Genomic DNA, 18,334 nt, shown 5'->3' on the forward strand with positions numbered 1-18,334 from the left:
TGCATCCTCACAGAGTGGCGCAGCAGAAGGCAAATTTGCCTGGCCAACCCCTCTGGGCACCAGAGCTGTTCACCATGCATATCTGATTTTGCCACGTGCCAGTTATCATAAAGTTTGTTGTTTGTTGCTGCTGTAAGTTCAGCAATCTGGGCAGCTTTGGCTAAAAAATGGTTGGACAAGGCCAAGTGTCCTAGTTTGGACTGCAGGATCAGGTACTAATTAGATAATTATGTTGCTAATTAGCAAGTTCTTATACAAGATACCACATTGGGAACACTGAAACTGACACTTGGCAAGAGACCTCACAGTCTAGGCAGTATATGACTGCCCACAGTAATGATGCTGATTGCACGGCAGCTTTGCCACCACCACATGGGTTTGATGCCCAAAATACTGTCTGAGCAGCTGACAGGTTTCCACAAAGTTAAGTTTCTGGATTAGAAAAGGGCTGAGAATTTATATGATGTTGTACCACCCTGCACCATTGAACAATAACAAGGCAATGTTATCAGCTGGATCAATGATATGCCTTATTGGCAGTGCAGCAAGAACTGGTGCAGGTAATTCTCCCACCTTTCCGTAGCCTTGTCAAAACTAGTGAAAAGCGTGGGGGGCAGGTGGGAGAAAGCATCTCTGCAGGCCCCTAGCCCATCACCATTGCTGTGTGAGAGCAGATCAGTTCCGTGCTGTGTTGGAGCCATTCCTGCAGTTGCTCCTGCTACAGCTGTTATTGTTGCTTCTGGAGATGCAACTGTTCCTACCATCATTGCAAAATGCTGGGTTCACAGTGGCCACAAATTAAAACCATCAAAAAATAAAAGTGTCATATGTATAAGAACATCGGTCACTACTTTTGTACCTGCACAGGCATGGTGATGCTGTGAAACCATACTGCCAGCACAAATGCTATAAGAGAAAAAACTTGATCTTCAGGTCAGTCTGCAGGGGAACGGAGAGTCCGAATATTACATAGAGACTGGTACAGAGAAAAGCACAAAATGTGATCAGCGCGAATGACTGAAACAACTAACATGCAGAATTGAGAGCATGGCATGATATGAAAGCCAGATCCGTGTTAGTCAATCTCAGCATAAAGACTGACTGGCCCAGCCAATCGCTACTGGCAAGTAAGCAACATGGATCAGTGGTTCTGTCCATACATCACTCTGTGCACGCAGTCTGTGATAGCACTACTCTGCTATGAGACTCATGCCAGCTCACCTGAGTCCATATATGTGTCTGCTGGCAGGGGTACTGGATAAACAAATTTCAAATTTGCTTCTAAAATGTTGCATATCCACCTTTCGCTTGCCACCTTTGCGCCCATCAACTATTGTTATTCAGATTTGATTAACTTTCATGATTGAGATTTCATGTCTTCTAACACTGTATTGATCATGCTGTTCTGTTCTGTAGCTCCATAGTTCAAGTAAGAACTTCATTGAGTATACCATTCTTTTCTCCATTGCTAATTCTCCAGTGGAATTAAAAGCTACAATTTTTGTGGAACTCTCCCAGTTTGTCTAATCTATGGCAACATCCTCCCTTGTCACACAAGCTGAAAAGAAGTACACACTTTTTGCACAGTTTTACCTTTTTTATCCCAGCTCTATCACGTCCCTCAGTGGTACTACACTTAAATTGTATTCATATTAACAAGAAATATTGGAAAGTAGCTTTTAATCTCATATTTATTTAATTGCTTATAAATGTAAATTCATATTGATCCTATGGGCATAGTGTCAACACAAGACAACCAGAAGATATTGGATGGTTCCCCTAGAGTGGCCAACACATTGCAAAACATGGGGTCATCGTCTTGATAAAGAGAATGTTCATTCTCCAGATTCTCAGGCAAAATGTCTCCATCACCTACTTAGGAACGATGTGGGGAAGATCCACATGAGAAATTAGCCCATACGCATATCTACTGAATAGACAGTGTAGCCTGTATTGAAAAATAGTACAGAAATGCCCAGGATGACCTCATCACCAGGCAACAGTATCAAAAACATTTGCCTCCCAGCCAAAACCTCAGGAACCATGTGAGTGGGTAGGATCTGCACATTGCCCAGTCCTGCGATCTATGTGACTTGTCTTGGTAGACACATTTTTAAATTTCCTCTAAGTTGTTAAGATTGTTCCCATTAGCACAGAGGTTGCCATAAAAGTCAACACTAATAATAATAATAAATATTTTATTGTCTTTAGGCCATTACAGCAATTGACAATGTCAAATGAAGTTACAATTTATAATACAGGTATTGACTACTGAAATATTTTAGCTTATATTACAATAAATGTACAGTTGTGAAACAAATACTAACAAAGAGATAGAGGGGCTGGCCAGTACTTACCTCAGCTCAGTACAGCCGATAGATACACATAAAACAGAACTGAAAATTTACATTCCTAGCTTTCGGAACAAATGTTCCTTCATCGGGGAGGAGGGAGGGGAAAGAAAGGGAAGAAGGGAAAGGAGATTCAGTTACTCACAACCCAGGTTATGAAGCAACAGAGAAAGGAAAATAGGGAGGGTAGCAAGGATGGAGGCATGGTTGTCAGAGGGAAGCCAAAGATATTCTACTGTAAGTACTGTGCCAGCTTCAAACCAAAGAGGATGCATACAGAAGTAAAGAGGTATATAGTATAAAGATAAACACAACTATGTAGGATGAAAAGATGCGTGAATGGCTAAAGAGGAAAGGGAAAGAGGAGAAGACTGAAGAGTGAATGGGAGGGAGGTTGTTTAACGTAGGTTCAGTCCAGGAGGATGGCGGGATGAAAGGATGTGTTGGAGTGCAAGTTCCCATCTCCGCAGTTCAGAGGGACTGGTGTTGGGTGGGAGAAGCCAAATGGCACATACGGTGTAGCAGGTTCCTAGGTCCCTAGAATTATGCTGGAGGGCATGCTCCGCTACTGGGTATTGGGCATCTCCTAGGCGGACAGTTCGTCTGTGTCCGTTCATGCGCTCAGCCAGTTTAGTTGTTGTCATGCCGATGTAAAAGGCTGTGCAGTGCAGGCATGTCAGTTGGTAAATGACATGTGTAGTTTCACACGTAGCCCTGCCTTGAATTGTGTATGTTTTACCAGTAGCGGGGCTGGAGTAGGTGGTTGTGGGGGGATGCATGGGGCAGGTTTTGCAGCGGGGTCGGTTACAGGGGTAGGAACCGCTGGGTAGAGAAGGTAGTCTGGGAATATTGTAGGGTTTAACAAGGATGTTACAGAGGTTAGGGGGGCGACGAAAGGCAACTCTGGGTGGTGTGGGGAGAATTTTGTCAAGGGATGATCTCATTTCAGGGGTTGACTTGAGAAAGTCATATCCCTGACGGAGTAATTTGTTGATGTTTTCGAGGCCAGGGTAATATTGGGTGACAAGGGGGATGCTTCTGTGTGGTCTGGGGGTAGGAACATTGTTGTTGGATGGGGAGGAATGTATTGCTCGGGAAATCTGTCTGTGGACAAGGTCTGCAGGATAGTTGTGGGAGAGGAAAGCACTGGTCAGGTTATTGGTGTAATTGTTGAGGGATTCGTCACTGGAGCAGATACGTTTGCCACGAATACCTAGGCTGTAGAGAAGGGAGCGTTTGATGTGGAAAGGATGGCAGCTATCAAAGTGAAGGTACTGTTGTTTGTTTGTGGGTTTGATATGGACAGAGGTGTGGATGTGAGCTTCAACAAGATGAAGGTCAACATCCAGGAAGGTGGCTTGGGTTTTGGAGAAGGACCAGGTGAAATTCAGATTCGAAAAGGAGTTGAGGTTATGAAGGAAATTAAGGAGTGTTTCTTCACCATGAGTCCAGACCACAAAGATGTCATCTATAAACCTATACCAGGCCAGGGGAAGCAGCTGTTGGGTCTTCAGGAAAGCCTCCTCCATGCGGCCCATGAAGAGGTTGGCATAGGAGGGAGCCATCCTGGTTCCCATGGCCGTTCCCGGGAGAGGAAAGCACTGGTCAGGTTATTGGTGTAATTGTTGAGGGATTCGTCACTGGAGCAGATACGTTTGCCATGAATACCTAGGCTGTAGGGAAGGGAGCGTTTGATGTGGAAAGGATGGCAGCTATCAAAGTGAAGGTACTGTTGTTTGTTTGTGGGTTTGATATGGACAGAGGTGTGGATGTGAGCTTCAACAAGATGAAGGTCAACATCCAGGAAGGTGGCTTGGGTTTTGGAGAAGGACCAGGTGAAATTCAGAAATGTACAGAAATGTACAGTGGGTCATCTTTTGGATTACTGCATTTTACAGTTGAAGAATTCATTGATATCATAGAACGGGTGGACAATAAACCATTCATGCAGTCTTTCTTTGAATGTATGTTCAGGAAGATCCTGTATAGCATGTGGCAGCTTATTAGATAGTTTGTGCCCTGTGACTTCATAGCTTTTTATTGATTTTGACAGTCTGTGGTAAGGCATGTATATGTGTTTGATGCTTCTTGTGTTGTAACAATGTACATTTTCTCTACGTTTCACGTCTTGTAGGTTCTTCTTCGTAAAGAATAAGACATTGTATGTATAGAGGTTTATTAGTGTCATAATTTTTTGTTTAGTAAATAAGGGTCTGCAGTGAGCCTTATGTGAAGAATTTGTAATTATCCTAATGGCTTTCTTCTGCAATAATAGGATGTCATGTATATGACTACAGTTACCCCCACAAGATAATGCCATAGGATATTATACTTTGGAAAAAGGCAAAATAAGTTGATCTGATGTATGTTTCAGGTACACAATTTCTGAGTTGTCTTAATAAATAAATTACTCTAGATAGCTTACTACTAACATAGTTTACATGCTGGCCCCAGGATAACTTTTCGTCTAAATAAACTCCCAGGAATTTAACAGAACTAGGGTCATCAGATAGTGGCTTGTCTCTTAGAGTGAAGATTATCTGCTGAGTTTTATTTTCATTTAGCAGGAAACCATTTGCTCTGAACCAATATGCTGCATGAGTGAGTGTATTTTCAGCACAGGTTTTAAGATCATTAAGATTGTTACTGCTATGAAGAAAAGTCGTGTCATCTGCATACAATACAGTGGTGGATCTAATGAACGAGGGGAGGTCATTGATCATTATCAGAAACAGGAAGGGCCCCAGTACAGATCCCTGAGGCACACGTACTTTAACATTTTCTATGTTTGACATTTCCTTACCAACACAAACTACCTGTTTACGGTTGTTGAGATAAGCTTTTAATAGTCTGAGACTGTTTCCTTTGATGCCGTAGAATTCTAGTTTCTCTAGTAGTGGTGTGTGCTCAACAAAGTCGAAGGCCTTGCTTAGGTCACAGAATGAGACCTGAGCAAAGCCTTTGTTCTCAAAAACTTTGAGGATGTCACTGACTACTGTGTTGATTGTATCAATGGTTGGCAGATTCTTCCTAAACTCGTATTGTGTAGCATTAATTATTCCTAGATTCTCAAAGCGAGATGATAATTGTTGGTACATGATGCATTCTATTACCTTTGAGAATGCGGGTACTATTGAAATAGGCCTGTAACTACACTCCTGGAAATTGAAATAAGAACACCGTGAATTCATTGTCCCAGGAAGGGGAAACTTTATTGACACATTCCTGGGGTCAGATACATCACATGATCACACTGACAGAACCACAGGCACATAGACACAGGCAACAGAGCATGCACAATGTCGGCACTAGTACAGTGTATATCCACCTTTCGCAGCAATGCAGGCTGCTATTCTCCCATGGAGACGATCGTAGAGATGCTGGATGTAGTCCTGTGGAATGGCTTGCCATGCCATTTCCACCTCGCGCCTCAGTTGGACCAGCGTTCGTGCTGGACGTGCAGACCGCGTGAGACGACGCTTCATCCAGTCCCAAACATGCTCAATGGGGGACAGATCCGGAGATCTTGCTGGCCAGGGTAGTTGACTTACACCTTCTAGAGCACGTTGGGTGGCACGGGATACATGCGGACGTGCATTGTCCTGTTGGAACAGCAAGTTCCCTTGCCGGTCTAGGAATGGTAGAACGATGGGTTCGATGACGGTTTGGATGTACCGTGCACTATTCAGTGTCCCCTCGACGATCACCAGTGGTGTACGGCCAGTGTAGGAGATCGCTCCCCACACCATGATGCCGGGTGTTGGCCCTGTGTGCCTCGGTTGTATGCAGTCCTGATTGTGGCGCTCACCTGCACGGCGCCAAACACGCATACGACCATCATTGGCACCAAGGCAGAAGCGACTCTCATCGCTGTAGACGACACGTCTCCATTCGTCCCTCCATTCACGCCTGTCGCGACACCACTGGAGTCGGGCTGCACGATGTGGGGGCGTGAGCGGAAGACGGCCTAACGGTGTGCGGGGCCGTAGCCCAGCTTCATGGAGACGGTTGCGAATGGTCCTCGCCGATACCCCAGGAGCAACAGTGTCCCTAATTTGCTGGGAAGTGGCGGTGCGGTCCCCTACGGCACTGCGTAGGATCCTACGGTCTTGGCGTGCATCCGTGCGTTGCTGCGGTCCGGTCCCAGGTAGACGGGCACGTGCACCTTCCGCCGACCACTGGCGACAACATCGATGTACTGTGGAGACCTCACACCCCACGTGTTGAGCAATTCGGCGGTACGTCCACCCGGCCTCCCGCATACCCACTATACGCCCTCGCTCAAAGTCCGTCAACTGCACATACGGTTCACGTCCACGCTGTCGCGGCATGCTACCAGTGTTAAAGACTGCGATGGAGCTCCGTATGCCACGGCAAACTGGCTGACACTGACGGCGGCGGTGCACAAATGCTGCGCAGCTAGCGCCATTCGACGGCCAACACCGCGGTTCCTGGTGTGTACGCTGTGCCGTGCGTGTGATCATTGCTTGTACAGCCCTCTCGCAGTGTCCGGAGCAAGTATGGTGGGTCTGACACACCGGTGTCAATGTGTTCTTTTTTCCATTTCCAGGAGTGTATAAAGAGCACATGAAGAAGACCATTGGGGATTGGTTAATGTAAACAGTTGTGACATTATTCCTAAACACATAGTGGTCAATCTAGTAAGTGAGGAATATCCACTGAAAATGCTGAACAGGTGATAACAGTCACATGTTGCTGTACATGCTTTACCTAATGTTGTGTTCCCATCTCGGCAAAGCCTTAGCAAGTACAGTACTACGTCAGTGCCAATGGTTGCGTCTGATATCTGGACATCAACCATGATATGTTCCTGTCGATGATGTACACAGTTGCCCCTTTGGGAAAAATTTTCAGCCATCATGTGTACTGGCTGCAGCTGCGATGACTTTAGCAACATAAGCCACAGGTTCCTCCAATGCAGTCTTTTCAACTGTATAGAACATATAATGACCATATCCGTGGATTGCTACAGCTTTGCCCATACAGACTCTGCCTTTCTTTGGAGGGGTGCACCAATCTGTCATCGCCCTGCATGACAATGAGTCATATGAGCTGGAAACTTCTATCAGCATATACTATTCCAGAAGCCCATTTGGCATACTTCTAGTGTCGAGTGTGTGTGTGTGTGTGTGTGTGTGTGTGTGTGTGTGTGTGTGTGTGTGTGTGTGTGTGTGTGTGTGTGTGTGTGTGGGCGGGGGGGGGGGGGGAGGTGTACTTATCTCTGAACGTTGACCCATAGCAGATGTCTTGGGCAGAACAGTGCTAACTGAAACACTTGCTCACCACCATCTCATCCCCACCACAACTGAGTCGGTGCAGGGTTGGGCATGTTTATCCTTCTGTGCCAACTACATGGGGGAATTTTGGGGGGGGGGGGGGGGGGGTAAATCATTTATATCAGTTGAAAGAAGGTATAGGTTTAGATTCCCTGCCAGAAATAAACATCATCTGCATCCTGGAGTTGCATCCACAGCATGACAGCAGTACTCAGAAAATCATCCACTGTAGTATCACAGTGGATAATCTCACGGTATAGATTGCCTCAAAGCAATGGCCATATCACAATTCACTTCATTTGTAAACTACACTGTGTTGAGTTTCTTCGATGTTTTTTCCATGTCTTTACCGGTTATTGGACCTTGGATTATGTGGCTGGCTACTGATGGAAAATTGCATGTGTCATGATTATGATGTTGACACCTTTGGGACTTGTTGCTCACTGCATAAACCAATTTGGCTTGAAAATGAAACCAATATTTGGCTGTATGTGTGCTGAGACTACCTGCAATAAACTTGACATACGTTCCATCCCTAAATCATGTAATTACTTATGCTGATGGATTTGCGAGAAGGTCAAAAAAAGAAAACATGAGCTAAAGAACTCTTTTGACAAAGTATCAGAAAGCAAATATGAATGTAGGGCTAGTTTTAACAAAAGATCAAACCTATTTACTTCATGATGCTGCCATTTTGCAGAATGCATAAAGCTGTGGATGCAACTTACTTGGTGTGGGATTGTGAGATGAAAGATTAGCTGCAATGGTATGTGATTATTACTGAAGTAGTGCTTTTATATACCAGATAAATGCAGCCTGCTTATGTTAATAAATCACTGCTGTGCACTTTTGAGTGATATAAAATCACACCTGAAAGTGTAAGAGCAGACTCACAAATGCAATAAATTTCTAAATTTTGGACTAATTTTACTATTTACACATCAATTAACATCACATATACATCACCCTACATGAGTAGCTGAAGACTGAAGACACAGTGGTGAGAAAATTTAGTGAAATGGAACTCTTTCACACCTGATTCTGGAATAAGGAAAACAAAGTTCTTCAAATTAAAAATTTGTGTAGTTGCTTAAAATATTTTCGACGAGGCCCGAACTCTTGTTACACAATAGCATGTAATATTATTTTTCATATGGGTAGTGCATTAAATATATACATGTACTGGTACTGCACTCTACTTCTGTAAGGTATAGCAAACAGCTAGATCTAGTGCTAATCTATAAAAGTGTATAATTATGAAAATTTTTCTACATTATGGAATTAAAAGAAAAGCACCTACTTTGAAAAAAAAAATCCATTGCACTTCCTCTTACACTGCTCAGCTGCTGTTTTTATCAGTTTTTACAATACTAAGAACATATCTAATTTAACTAATTTGATAGAACACCATCAGCTATATACATGCTAGAAAAGTTAACATCTGTTTGATATGAACATTGGTGTCAACTGTAATTTCCATCACAAAGTCAAAATATTCTGAGAAGTCATAGGAATATCTAATCATATGTATATAAGAGAGGGAAACATTCCACATGGGAAAAATATATCTAAAAACAAAGATGATGTGACTTACCAAACGAAAGTGCTGGCAGGTCGATAGACACACAAACAAACACAAACATACACACAAAATTCAAGCTTTCGCAACAAATGGTTGCTTCATCAGGAAAGAGGGAAGGAGAGGGAAAGACGAAAGGATGAGGGTTTTAAGGGAGAGGGTAAGGAGTCATTCCAATCCCGGGAGCGGAAAGACTTACCTTAGGGGGAAAAAAGGACAGGTATACACTCGCACGCACACACACACACACACACACACACACACACACACACACACACATATCCATCCACACATACACAGACACAAGCAGACATTTGTAATAGATTTTGAATATCTGGAGATTTCCAGTTTCCTGCATGATGTCTGCAAAATATAGAAACCTATTCTGAACACTTGAACATGGAAATCATACAGGATGGGGCAAATAAAAGTGGCCTAAATAAGTGGATGCAAATGGACATGAATGTATGCATATAATCACACCCCAACAGGGTGGAGCAGCTGCTCTTATTGCCAGGTGAACCTTCAAGCACATTTACATAGTCTTCAAGCCTGACAGAGTTGTTAGCAGAGATCAGTGTGGTCATTGTCGTGGCTGGCCACCCGGGTCACCTGATATGTCAGTGTGTGATTACTTTGTGTGGGGAACCCTCAAATCTAAGGTGTACTGCAACAACCCTCATAGTCTTCCAGAACTGCAGCAAAACATTTCAGGTGAGACTGCAGCAGTCCAGCTTTGAACTGCCTTCAGCAACTTGCTGACGAGGGTCCAAAAGTGCCAAGAGAAGAATGATGGCCACTTTCAGCATCTGCTTTAGTCAGATTAGTATTGTATTTCCTTTCCTCTACTGTGTTTCTTTGTACCCTGGAACTCTGTTCTCTGCATTATTTTTATTTGCCCAGCTCTGTATGTATTTCTAGTATTGTGCTTGTGAACTCCAGTTTATCCTAAATTCTGTCTTATTGATCACAACAAATTTCATTAGGGAGGAAATGGATTGCTACACAATTCTAAGAGCAAGATGTTCAGATATGGACTTAACATAACGTTTTTATTATACTCTTCTGTAGAGTAAATACCTTTGCTGTTTCAGAGTTAACACCATTCAAAGTAGTGTCTGAAAGAAAGAAATATGTTCCCATTTTAAACTAAACTAAACTCTGCCCGAACAGGCCATGAGGCCCAACAGTACTGACCAGCCACTGTGTTATACTTAGCCTACAGGCGTCACTGGATGAGGATATGGAGGGGCATGTGGTCAGCACACTGCTCTCCTGGCTGTATGTCAGGTTACGAGACTGGAGCCGCTACTTGTCAATCAAGTAGGTCCTCAGTTCATAGGTTGCCTCACAAGGGCTGAGTGCACCCCACTTGCCAACAACACTCGGCAGGTTGGATGGTCATCCATCCAAGTGTTAGCCCACCTCGACCGCGCTTAACTTCAGTCATCTTACTTGAACCAGCGTTACCATTGCGGCAAGGCCATTGGCTTCCATTTTATACAGCATTCTTATTTACTAATTTTCCTGAAATAAACACTTTAATTGACTTAATACTCGTCTCCATCTATGAATATTAATCCATGCCTCTTGGCAAGTTAGTCATCCTGGCCTACATAAGAGTTGTTGCATGAAACTCAACATTCACTACATGTGGCTTCACTTAGGAATATGTAGGCATAGAAATGAGAAATAACACTGTGATGTTCAGGATTTAAACTTGTCTTCTACAGAATGTCCGCACTCACAGGAAATGGAATATAGAAAGGCTGTATTGAGGTATATATAGTGCTATAACTTTGGTGCCAAGAGAATTGTGAGACTGAGAGATATATTGTAGAGATTTCCCACCTACCCAATTCAGGGATGTTATTTGGGGAAATGTGATTGGGAACCAGATGACACAGGCTGTGATGCAATACTGAAACAGACCTTGTTAACATATGGGTGGTGGTCAATTTTGCTGCTGGCAACAGTTAGTGGTGGTCATTTATACAGATAGTCAACTTGTTGTGGTCAGGCCAAAATAAAAAACTGTGTAGTATTGTTGGAGCAGATTTGCCCAATAAAATTTGCTCTTTGGCAACCTATCCATGAAAAAAAATTGTCTGGCAGACAGTAATAATGTCTTTAAATGCAGATTAAAGTTATTTCTTATTGATAACTCCATCCGAGCCATAGAGGCCTTCTTGAATTGAAAAGGCCGGTATGGTCTCATATAAATATATATGTTTTTAAGAGACATATACAACTTTTGGTAGTGTAACACATTCCTCATAATATTGTTTTTCATGCATACTGATTTATGATACATATATTGTCACGTCTGCTACTAGTGATATAAGAAGAAACTGCTGCAGTTGAAGCTTGAATGGGGAGGACTCATTAACCACAATGATTATTTGTGTGACTTGTTGCTATACATTTTTTTTTTTTTTCATTTTGTTTATACAGGAAAGACAAGAAGCAACTGCAACTTTCTTCAATTTGTGTTTAATCCTGCATCCATTAACCACAATGATTATTTATATGACTTTGTTGCTATACCTTTTTTTTCATTTTGTTTATACAGGAAAGACAAGAAGCAACTGCAACTTTCTTCAGTTTGTGTTTAATCCTGCATCTGCAAAAGAAGGACAAACTGTTGGTGACATTGATAAACGGTTGGGTAAAGTGCAGATTTCAGGCAGTCCAGACTCCAATGTTATAAACACCTACCATGACTCAGAGTTAACATCTGTACCATTTGACTTAACAACAGGGCAACGGAGCCTGTACATTGTAATATTTGACTCAAAACACCCAGACAGTTTTTTAGCATGTGCAAGAATTAGGCAAATAACTCCTTACACACAGAAGTAAGTAATTATCCCAGTTAATGTCAAAAGCCATAAAATTTGTAATAATTTGTTAACGAATATACTTAGAATATAATCTTACAGTAGCAGCAGATTATTGCATCTAATTTCACTTAGTAATTTGCTTCCTGTTTTGTAGCCATAAAGAAGAAATGTTAATGTTTGACCATGAACTATAATAGTAATTCAATGCACACAGAATTGGTGTGCTGTATGGTATACAGGAGATGCTCTGCAGAAATTTTTAGTGCCCCAGTAAGACACTTCTAATTCAAAGGGTGAAAAGGTGAGCCAGAACTGAAGGTTCTCTTGTCTAAAGGTGCACTCTTACCACCAGCGATGCCACAGCTATCTGGGATGTATCAGACAAGGAAGCCTGCTCTCTTTAATTAGTTTGGAGGAAATGCGTTCATCAGCATATGCATTTAAAGTAATTCAGGCCATCGTCTACTAGTTACAGCCTCCTGTGGAAGCAGCACAAGTACATGCCTAGCAACATGTACACTGATTTTTTTTTTTCAGGACTTTCATCCTCCTCCTACTGAGTCTTGTCTATAGCTTCATTTGTTGACAAAGATGTTACCCTCCATTCCAAAATTGTTTAATCATGATAAATCTTGTTGCCCTATTGTTTAGATAAGTATATGAAATGTCATAAATAAGGTCACAATACAGCAGTGTAACTGCAGAGCCAACCAAACTCCCATCCACCATGCTCTTCCAGGAGAATGGAGATCAGCAATGTTACTCTGCAGCCAACAGGCCCAGATATGACACTTCTGCATTTATAGTGTTCTCTGGATAGGTGCACAGGATCAACTAGCCACCATAGCTCCAAACACTCTTAATAATCCAGAGCTATACAATTAGCTTTGTTCATCTGCATTATCTAGTGTCCCATACATGTTAATCAGCCTTAAAAATCATTTAATCCCAATGAAAGAATTAAAATGTCTTCATGGCTTTTGGTTTTACATTTTATGAGATGGTTAAACACATTTTGAAAATGGTTCCTTTCCAGTCTCTTGATAGTTGCCGCCAGGAATTCAGTGTCAGTGCCTTTTTACACAGGGTTTGTATTGTGTGACAAATCAGATAATACAGGGTGAAACCAGATAAAACAGGATGTTTCAAAATGAAAATACAGCTTTAAGGCTTTGTAGCATTTATTACATTTAACTTACAATTATAAATAATACAGCAAATGAAAGAGCAACTATAATAGTTTATCTTAAAAGTGTTCAATGTGAGCACCATCTTCATACATCAAGTCCATAGGTGAGTTTTTCCAAAGCTTTTATCACTATGTCTATAATAATTGTTGCAACAGTGCTGTTTCTGAAGTCGGATAGATCACCTGGTACCAGAGACCTATACACATCATCCTTTATGAACTCCCAAAGGCAAAAATCGCATGGGGTCAGATCGTATGTGAACATGAAGATCATATAAAACCAGCTCTATTGTCCAGCGCCATGCGACCAATCCAGCGGTCGGGTACAATGTCTTGTAACCACTCGCATGCTGAGTTATGCCAGTGATATGGTGCACCATTTTGCTGCTGAGGAATACCAGTTACAGTTGCTTCACCAAAAAAGTCAAGAGGAGTCTCGTTGCAACTGTACCATCATGTGGAGATTTGCTTACCCCCAGATACACACGTTACATGCGTTCACATTTCCATTTAGGTGAAAATTGTCATCTCATGCAGCAAAATTTTGTTTGCGAAGCTGGTACATAAACCATAGTTTGCAGGCTTTAGAGCTTGTAACAAATGCGAATAACAAGGATGAACTGATTTTTTGGGACTACCCATGATAGACTCTCACTTGTTCAAGATGTTTTTCATTCATCTTTGTTGTTCCGTACTCTTCCCTTTTACACACAGGTATAAAAACAAATCTGTTTGAGTTGCTCTGTCATTTGATGTGTTATTTATAATTATAAGTTGAATGTAATAAATTCCACCAAGCCGTTAAACGCTTATATTCCTTTTCTTAAACATGCTGTATACACAAGGAGCCAGTGAACCAGTCATGCCAGTAAAATTAGTAATGCCAATGTTATTTGTCATCAAGTAACCTATTGCCAAATTAATACCTCAGTAGTGACTAAAGTAAACAAGGGTTAAGAATGTTTTTCCACCAAATGTTACTTTAGCTATAAACCAATGTTTGTTACAGCATTTGTAGTGTGTTGATTTACCAAACCCTTTGTGGAAACCATGCATTACTATCAATAAATTTATGGCTGTGGTATAATATGTGAAGAAGATGTTCAAACATCTGTTTACATCCAGTCAGCATTTATACTTATTCCACTGCTCAGCCTGAGAAAATTTGCTCCAAACTCATCAAGCAGAAGCTTCTAGATTGATCTGCTTGAAGCATGCTTGGAAGTGCCACTTAAGAACATCCATTATGTTAAACAGTAATCAAGCGACCATTCATGCTATACAAAAAACTACCAGTCAGTATTGCTAATACATTCTTTCAACATTAACTTATGCTTATTTGATCTTTCCTCTTATGTTTCAACTACCTGGATGACAATGCTACCAGATTCAAGCAGTGAAAACACCTCAGGTCTCTTTGTATGATATTCCAGAAATTGCAGGACTCTAACCTATGGTATAACCTTTGTGAGTGAGTGTTTTTCCAAATAAATGTAAGATATGTTGACTACATTCTAAGCAAAGAAGGCATATGCCCCAAAGTAGCTGAGAGTAGTTGCCATTAATAACTTTCCTTTGCTCTAGAACTAAAAAGATTTATAGACGTTCATAGACAAGATAAATTATGAAGCAAAATTCCTGCCATATGCTGTGGCAATGTGCCAATCACTTATCCCCAACATAAATTATGAACCAGAGGCATCCCATTTAACTGGACATGTGCCTGTAACTAAAGATAAGTGAAATTGAATCAATACTTTTGTGTAATGTCCCACTCCGCAAAATATACACATAACAGGCTGGTGAGTTTGACAGCTGATAGTTCCCATTACGTAGTCAACAGCATTACATCACAGTGCAATCCCCATGATTATAAACAACCACAGTAGATATCTCTAAGACATGGCCCAAATAATCATTCACAGATTGAGAAAGAGAGAGTATCATTTATATAGAATGTTAACAAGTTCCATGCCTGATAAAGTGACACTCTGGTTTCTGTTATGAAGATAAGACTTGCTTCATGCGTAACATTGTAACTTGTCAAGTAGAATTGTGTGATATATGGTGTCACAGTCTTAGCACATATACCTGCAGGATAATTTTTTGAGAAACTCCATTTTTTTTTTTACTTATTCATTATTGAACAACTGATTTTGGTCAGTTTGGGACTGTCTTCAGGTCACCTGTATCGCAAAGAAAATGTCATTAAATACAGAGGAAACATAGTCAGTACATATGTATGCACTTTTTGTAATGACATTTTCTTTTTGATACAGATAACCTGGTGCTGCTCCTAAGGAGACCAAAATCAATTGTTTAATAAAAAAGAAGTGCAGCTGTGTAAACAAACAATGAGTTTTCTGAAGTACCTTAGAGCTGTCAGTGACCACTACACAACAGTTATAAGGATAATCTTTCTTGCTTAGCTCTGCCAAGAGTTCATTTGCGAAGACTTGTATGGCTTTCTGTCTGGATAATGCTGTGCAAAAACCAAACTAAGAGGCAGTTAACAAGTTTTGCTTGGAAGAATTAAACAGGACTCTGTTGTGACCACTTTCTTAAAAACTTTTGAAATGACATGGAGGAGTGAAATTGGTCTGTAGTTTGTCTGTCTCAAGTTTTGTATGTGAGTGTAACTACAGCGTATTTAACTCTGTGAAGAAAAATTTCCTGGGTCATTGGTTGACTATAAAAACAGTTTAAGGATAGACTCATAAACTCAGAACAAGATCTTAAGATTCTACTAGAAACACCAATATAGACAGCAGATTTATTACTCTTTCATGGCCTGGTGGAATCTCTGTAGGGGTTATACTTTTGGGATTTTTCTTTGTTAGTGGTGTGTGTCGTGTGTTGTGGTCATCAGTCCGGAGACTGGTTTGATGCAGCCCTCCATGCTGCTCTATCCTGCACAAGCTTCTTCATCTCCAAGTGACTATTGCAACCTACAGCCTTCTGAATCTGCTTAGTATCTTCATCTCTTGGTCTCCCTCTATGATTTTTAGCATCCACGCTTCCCTCCAATACTAAATTGGTGATCCCTTGATGCCTCAGAACCTGTCCTACCAACTGATCCGTTCTTCTAGTCAAGTTGTGCCACAAATTTCTCTTCTCCCCAATTCTGTTCAGTACCTCCTCATTAGTTACGTGATCTACCCATCTAATCTTCAGCATTCTTCTGTAGCACCACATTTTGAAAGCTTCTATTCTCATCTTGTCTGAACTAGTTATCATTCATGTTTCACTTCCATACATGGCTACACTCTGTACAATACTTTCAGAAAAGACTTCCTGACACTTAAATCTATACTCAATGTTAACAAATTTCTCTTCTTCAATAAAGCTTTTCTTGCCATTGCCAGTCTACATTTTATATCCTCTCTACTTCGACCGTCATCAGTTTTTTTGCTCCCCAAATAGCAAAAGTTATCTACTACTTTAAATGTCTCATTTCCTAATCTAATCCCACAGCATCACCTGATTTAATTAGACTACATTCCATTATCCTCATTTGTTGATGTTCATCTTATATCCTCCTTTCAAGATACTGTCCATTCTGTTTAACTGCTCTTCCAGGTCCTTTGCTGCCTCTGACAGAATTACAGTGTCATTGGCAAACCTCAAAGTTTTTATTTCTTCTCCCTGGAATTTAATTCCTACTCCAAATTTTTCTTTTATTTCTGCTACTGCTTGCTCAATATACAGATTCAATAACATCAGGGATAGGCTACAGCCCTGTCTCACTCCCTTCCAACCACTGCTTCCCTTTCATGCCCCTTGACTCTTATAACTGCCCTCTGGTTTCTGTACAAATTGTAAATAGCCTTTCACTCCCTGTATTTGATCCCTACCACCTTCAGAATTTCAAAGAGAGTATTCCAATCAACATTGTCAAAAGCCTTCTCTAAGTTTACAAATGCTAGAAATGTAGGTTTGCCTTTCCTTAATCTATCTTCTAAGATAAGCCATAGGGTCAGTATTGCCTCACATGTGCCAGCATTTCTGTGGTATCCAAACTGATGCCCCCCAAGGTCAGCTTCTACCTGTTTTCCATTCATCTGTAAAGAATTCATGTTAGTATTTTGCAGCCATGACTTATTAAACTGACAGTTCGCTAATTTTCACACTTGTCAACACGTGCTTTCTTTGGGATTGGAATTATTATATTCTTCTTGGAGTCTGAGAGTATTTTGCCTGTCTTATACATCTTGCTCACCAGATGGTAGAGTTTTGTCAGAGCTGGTTCTCCCAAGGCTATCAGTTAGTGGTGTATACTGAAGTAAATCAAATGCATAAGTATTTTAAATAACTATTCAGCATATTTTATTGTTAAGCATGGTCTGTCTTTTGGATGAACTTACTTTAATAAAGCCTATTGAACATATTAGAGATTACTGGTAGAGGATGAGTATTGCTTTGTTCAGTCTGGATGCTTCTACAGTTAGTGATCTGAGTAGCCTCTTACCAGAAGCATTCAGATGCAAGACATGATGTATATGGTGTGACGAAGTGTGGGACATTGCATCAGTCATACCCAAGTGTGAATGACCCTCTCTCCTAACTGGTTTTTCAAGCCCTGAATTGATACATTCCACAATATTCCTCATCTATGCTTATCGTACCACTTAAAGAATGAAAGTGGGGAATAGAGGTGAATAAGTCAGATTCTGCACCTCTGCAATTTGTATCATGTATTTGAGCTGCAAAATATATATATATATATACCTCCCATGCAGTACCATATGCTGCTGCTGCTATAACTCCTTCAAATTCCTTTCAGAAATTAATATTTAAGATTTTAAAACCATGTATCGAACAACTCTTCACATTATTCTTGTGATTGTTGATGTTAAATGTAAAGTTATGACTGTGACTGAGACGATAGGCCGTTACCAGTTTCTTAGACAAATAATGTAAACAAAACTTACCTCATTATCCCTCAAATACAATGGGTACTGTGAGAACAGAGCCTGTGGTACTTACATTGCTTGTTGAAGGAGATAAGCTAGACATGGGCTTCGTTGTTCTGGCAATGCACTTGACAGACTCTGTAAGATTTAATAAACTGTTAA

The 18,334-nt window shown here is 41.0% G+C and overlaps 1 protein-coding gene across 3 annotated transcripts in view; it reads left to right on the plus strand.

The window, feature by feature from the left end:
• Nucleotides 1-18,334, plus strand: part of LOC124787741 — a 258,172-nt gene that overhangs the window by 60,086 nt on the left and 179,752 nt on the right. For all 3 annotated transcript variants that reach the window (XM_047254603.1, XM_047254604.1, XM_047254602.1), the window contains exon 5: nt 11,800-12,085. In XM_047254603.1, the coding sequence (XP_047110559.1) occupies nt 11,800-12,085 (286 nt within the window). The remainder of the gene's footprint in view (nt 1-11,799; nt 12,086-18,334) is intronic.

This window comes from Schistocerca piceifrons, chromosome 3 (genome assembly GCF_021461385.2).
Source record: "Schistocerca piceifrons isolate TAMUIC-IGC-003096 chromosome 3, iqSchPice1.1, whole genome shotgun sequence".
Lineage (NCBI taxonomy): Eukaryota > Metazoa > Arthropoda > Insecta > Orthoptera > Acrididae > Schistocerca > Schistocerca piceifrons.